We start from the raw sequence: 5,833 nt of genomic DNA on the forward strand, positions 1-5,833 counted from the left end.
GCACACGTTTGGTCTTGATTTTTTTTCCTTTATTTTTAAAACAACGTCTCAAATGCACCTTTTAGTGTTTTATTCTCCAATGTTCTGAAGCAAACTGCCAGATCACGTCAGAGATACAAAAGTCATTTTAGGGCAACGCAGGTCACCAACCTAACCAGCACTCTCAGTCTGAGCTCAGCCTTCCTTTCTTTGATGGTTTTCTCCTGGTTTTCTGGTTTCCTGCCACAGTCCAAAGACATGCATTTTGCCGGTAACCGTCTCATCAGCGGCGACTCAAACCCTCCCCAACACTGACATCCAGTGGCTTCAGCGGGAAGACGCTCCGGTTAGACTCTGCTCCCAAACCGCTTTTCTTTTGAAACCCTCAACATTAACAGGATTTATCTAAAGTTCCTGTAACGATCATTGAAGCGGGTGGAGGAGGAGTTTATTAAAGTGATCTTATGTCGTCTCTTTAAATGTTCTGTTTAACTCCGTGGGACTTTTCACAATTCAAATTAATGACTTTAGCAGAATAATGATGATAATTCTGTTTGCATTGGCAGGCTTTCCTTGTATTGCTTCTTAAAAATTAGTTCTATTTTATTTCTCTATTTCTGTGACGTTTACAAACTCATAGCATCAACTTGTGATGATTCTTTGCTGTCCTATAATTTTTCTTTTTCCACATGTTCTTATTATCATTTACACTTCATTTCTACGTTTTACGCCACATCTTGACGGTTTGATGTCTCACACTCATCTTCTTTTTTGGTAACTCGCAGTTAGTTTAGGTCTTTCTGGGTCACACTTAACTTGTTTTTTCTCGGTCTTTTCTCAGTTTTCTTTAATTCACTCTTCCACTCACTTTATATCACATGCTTTCCCTGATTCCTATCGTTTATGGCGCCGATTCGTTGGTCCAAATTTGAGCTCGGGGTCAGCTCGTTCTGTTTCTGTATTTACACTTTCTTTTTTTATATTTTCTAGATCCTTCAGAATTTCATTAGCATACAGTTTGTTCTTGAAATTGATTTGCGGATCGGAGGTTATGAAAGGCTTCTGGACCAGAACCAAGAGCCTCATGACTGTGTGTTTTGTGCGTTGGGTGATCTGCCCACGCCGCCAAAACCCACACAAACACACAGAGGCCATGAGGCAGAACCTTGAAATGAATAAATGGAACCCGGCCATCAATTTCCCCATCGTCTCCAAATGCGCTGTAATTACCGTAACATGGTTTGGTTTCGATGGAATAACAGATTGTAGTTTGTGTGTCCGCGCGCGCGCACGTGTGTGTGTGTGTGTGTGTGTGTGTGTCGCGCATTTCCTCGTATCTCTTGGTTATTTCGGCTTTCCTGGAATCAGATTGTATCAGGGGAAAGCCAGCCAGCGAAAAGACGAAGAAGAAAAAAAAAAAAACAAGTTCTGTGACTGGGAGCATAGTTCTCATCGCTCGCTCTTCTCTTTCGCTGAAGAGCACACACACACACACACTAACACACACACACACACACACACACACTGAGTCACGGACAGCAGTGGTGAATCAAGGTTCCTGTGTAATAGGTAAACACATCAGTGGGTTGATTAAGGTCGCTCACCTGGCCTGCGGTGGGATCTGAGCTCCGTGAATCACAGTGGAAATGCAGACCAGAGGATCATCGCTGACACCGTCTGGCCTCCTGCTCTTCTAATCATCACTAATTTCATAGCAGGCCCAAAGAAATACATGTTGTTTTTCTTTTTACCTGCTGATTTTACTTACACCTGCCTACACGTTCACAAAAACACCCCATCCGTCAAACAGCCGCGCGGCCATGAAGCTCTTTGTCCCGAGGATCAATAACCCGCTCTGGCCATGCCAATTTTTCATTTTGTCCTCTGGACCCGGACGACGGCGCGCCAGCAGACACCCACTCTGCACACAAACTCTGCTCCACTGTCTACCCGCTGCTCGCCCCGCCGCCCCGGAGTCCAGACACCACCCGAGGCTCTGCGGAGACGACCTGCCTGGGGGGCTGACGGCGCTCGAAGGATGGCCGCGTTCTGGAAAGCTCTGGCAGGAGGACTGCTGCTCGCCCTGAGCCTTTTGGGGCGCCCAGCCGAATCGGACAAGGTACGTTAACGGATGTCTTCTGTTTGATCTAACGCTGCTTCACATGTGAGACTCGGCGCTGCCCCTTCGTCCAAAACCGTTCATCACGCAGCTTTACTTCCATGAGCATGCAAACCATCAATTACTGATTAAAGATGAACAAACTACTTTTTCCTAGAATAAAGTATCGGGCAGTTCTACTTTTTACCTCGGCCAGGAGAGAGACATCTGGAGACCGCTGACCCACACCAAAATCAACTTCACCGATATAGTCAGGTACATCAGCAATGAGGGGTGGAAATCTGCGGAGAGGAGAAAAATTCATGTCACTTCGCTCTCCGCACAGCATCAAGTCGTCCTTCCAGCTTCGGACGTTCGACCCCGAAGGTACGATCTTCTACGGAGACACCAAGAGAGGGGAGGACTGGTTTGTTCTGTCGCTGAAAGACGGCGTCGCTCTGATGCAGATCAACCAGCTGGGCATGCTGATCAGCGTGACGGGAGGCCCCAAGCTCAACGACGGCAAATGGCACACAGTAGGCTCAACGGCGTCTGGATGTTTCTCACCATATTCGGCTCAATATTTCACCATTTCTTTCTTTCGTCTCGTCAAGCTGGAGGTGAGCAACCAGGGGAAGTTTGTGATCCTGGAGGTGGACGGCTCTGACAGGCTGGTGGTGGGCATGCAGAACGAGCATCCAGAGGAGATCATTCAAGGAGACCTCCGCCTGGCACTGGGCGGCATCCTGATCAATAAGGACAAGCTGATCGTTGAAGTACAGAGTCTTTATCCACTTTCTTAACTAACTGTGTCTCTGGATGCCGTCTGTTTTATCCAGTTCGTTGTCATAAATGCCTCGTTGCTTCCTCTGTCGCAGTATGAGCCTCAGATGGACGGCTGTGTGCGGGACGGCGTCTGGCTGAACCTCAGCATCCCCTGGGAGACGGAGGCCGATCGGCTGTGGCCCTGCTATCAGGACATCCAGCCTGGCAGCTACTTCCCAGGCACCGGGTTCGCTGTTTTCAACACTTCAGGTGGGAATAATGTGCAACGTTAAGATCTGAACAACAAAAAAAGGCTCCAGGAGCAATATTTATTTCCATCCTGACTTTCATTCAATGTTCACCATCTGCATGTTTTTCACTGAGAGCTGGACGCTGCATGGGAGCTCGGCGATGAGCGCAAAATGTTTCTCACTGAAGTAAAATGGTGTAACAGCTGGCTTTCAAACAGCTGTCCGCCTGCCATAACAGGACATTGACCATCTATTTCTAATTAATATGGCGATGAACTCTAACCGGCGCAGACTGCAGTAAACACAGTGAACAGTGCATGCATGTTTTCATCTTTCATCGGCTTTAAATCCATGTACAGTCGACCGAAACCAAGCTCAAATTTCCACTAACGCAGTTTCCATCTCACTTCATGCAGTTTACTTCAGATAGTCGCATCAATATGTCCCCACAGCTTCTTCTGATGATTCCCTATTAACTCATAACCATCAGACACACAAAATAATAAATCCATCTTTGTTTTTATGGTTCCAACCAAAGGAGGATTATCTAAATTGAACTAATTGGCTTGTAAATAAATGGCAATGAATGGTAATTTACACATTAATCATCTGGAAATTGTCCAAATAATGTATCCCTTAGTCAGCACCAGTTAACTCAGTTCTTAAATGCAAAGCTTGATTAAATGTTGATGAGAAAACATTATTTCATTGTTTTGCACATACCTGAATTCATGCGTGGCTTTCCCCCCACGTGGCGAGGCCCTCTGGAGGCGGGGCTTTAACAGGATGATTGACAGCTGCAACTCCAGAGTCAATTAAAGTTACACAGGGGCCTGAAGCTCACAGCATTTCGCATCACTCATTCATTACCCGCTTTAAAACAGTTCACCTCTGAATTCTGAAGGAGAAATGACTCATTTGTGTCCCGTTGCAGTTTTCTCCATCGCGGAGGACGATGAGATCAAGATTAAATTAAAGGGCGAGTTCAATCAGATGGATGGGACCATTCTGAGCATCAAAGCCCCCGGACAGGAGATGATGTTCACATCAGTAGTCAACAATAACACAAAGGTGTGCACGTTAAAATACAAAAAAAAAAAAAAAAAGTCAGTATTGGTTTACGAGATTTGTTCAGTTGATAATAACACAGATAATGATGATAAAAATAGTTTAAGGACTAATTCAAAAACAACCAAGGAAAAGGAATATTACATTATGAATTAATTAAATGTTCTCTGTCTCCCTTTAAAATGTCCAGGAAATCACTCTCACCTATGGGGGTTATGAACTGAGTGTCAGTAGCATGTACATTGAGCTGGAGATTACAATTGAAAAAGACTCACTGACACTTAAGGCGATAGAAGATGAGCTTTCAAGCACTACTGCCAGTGCGATTCCAGCGAGCCATCCTGCCTATGGGACAACGTGGAGAGACGGTCTTCTGGCCATCGGGGGTCTTCTGGGTGAGATATGAAGTGTTTCAGTCCCAAAAACATTGGGTCTGTGGCCAACTCTCGTGTAACTGTAAAACTTGATCTTTCAGGTGAAAGTGAGGGCTCTCAGTTCCTGTCCGGCTGTCTGAAGAGCATCCAGGTCCAGGGGAAGGATCTAGACCTGGATTTAGCCCATAAACACATGTCAGTCTCCTCTCATAGCTGCCCTGCATAGAAAATACAACATGCATACACGATTATTGACTATTTTCAGCAGACGCAATTATTCCATTTCTCATAGAGCCAATTTATATTACAATTTGGCAATTATTAATGCCAAACTGTTTCACCGAGTGTGTATTTTCTCCTGCTGAGTATATCAACACAGTGATAAGCATAAAGGTACACCACAGTTTTCATGTCACTCATTTTGTCCATCCAGATATTCACTCATTAAACACCATTTTTGAAACTAGCTCTGTGAGTGGTTTTGTGGCCTGACGTTGTGAAACCCTGAGTCCCTTTGAGGGAAAAGTAGTTGCAGAAAATAAGTGAAGGTGATGGGAAGTGATTTTGCTCCCTCTAGCGGTTCAATAAAGGTATAATCTCACAGCAAATTACTTTGAGGTCTAACAAATACAACACAATGAAATGTGAAGATATGGAGGAAGTATTTATAAAATTCATTTCTGATCATCATAAATTTGACTCATATTATATTCTTGTGTTTATTACACATGGTTGATCTATTTCAACATTTTTATTGGCTCAGGGTACATTCATAAAAGCCGAAAATAGAAAAAGGTTCTCAAAATGTTTGTCTCGGATAGTATTTAGCCACTCTAAAAATTAGAGTAAACTTTACAGAGTTAATTCTACTCATTTTAGTGTCGAAATTAACAATGGATTCTGTAAAAATATACATCACTGTGCTTACTTAAACACTGTTCAGAGTAACAAGGTAAGTAACTTCATTTAGCTATTTCCATTCAAAAACAAGTTAAGAAATTACATTCTTATATGCGTTGATGATTAATTAAAGTTTCACTACAGATTTTTTCCATATTTATCATTCGCTGTGGTCTAAAATATGTAATGAAATAAACAGACATATAATGATAAAGCAACATTTTTATATTTTTTAGCTCTGCCCAAAAAGATTAAAGACTAAAACTTACAGTCAAAAATCAGTTAATCAGTTAAATAAATATTCTTTGTAAATCTGGATTCTCAATGTTTACATATCACAAATACTACTGCCGTATTCCGTGGACCTCGATCTGGTTACCATGACATCACTGTCGTAA

General features: G+C 43.2%; 1 protein-coding gene across 1 annotated transcript; it reads left to right on the forward strand.

The window, feature by feature from the left end:
- The first annotated feature begins 1,969 nt into the window (after positions 1-1,969).
- On the forward strand, positions 1,970-4,890 carry shbg (sex hormone-binding globulin). Its single transcript, XM_030119756.1, has 8 exons — positions 1,970-2,098; positions 2,256-2,353; positions 2,424-2,613; positions 2,692-2,853; positions 2,956-3,112; positions 4,028-4,164; positions 4,352-4,556; positions 4,637-4,890. Exons 1-8 carry the CDS (start codon positions 2,018-2,020, stop codon positions 4,759-4,761), a joined length of 1,155 nt encoding a protein of 384 aa, XP_029975616.1. The 5' UTR covers positions 1,970-2,017; the 3' UTR covers positions 4,762-4,890.
- Positions 4,891-5,833: the final 943 nt, after the last annotated feature.

This window comes from Salarias fasciatus, chromosome 3 (assembly GCF_902148845.1).
Source record: "Salarias fasciatus chromosome 3, fSalaFa1.1, whole genome shotgun sequence".
NCBI lineage: Eukaryota > Metazoa > Chordata > Actinopteri > Blenniiformes > Blenniidae > Salarias > Salarias fasciatus.

Bases quoted from the DNA above. Each gene is read 5' to 3' on its own strand.
- shbg (XM_030119756.1), top strand. From the start codon at position 2,018: ATGGCCGCGTTCTGGAAAGCTCTGGCAGGAGGACTGCTGCTCGCCCTG. The intron at 2,354-2,423 runs GTACATCAGCAA...CTCTCCGCACAG, and splicing joins AACTTCACCGATATAGTCAG to CATCAAGTCGTCCTTCCAGC. The intron at 4,165-4,351 runs GTGTGCACGTTA...TAAAATGTCCAG, and splicing joins TAGTCAACAATAACACAAAG to GAAATCACTCTCACCTATGG.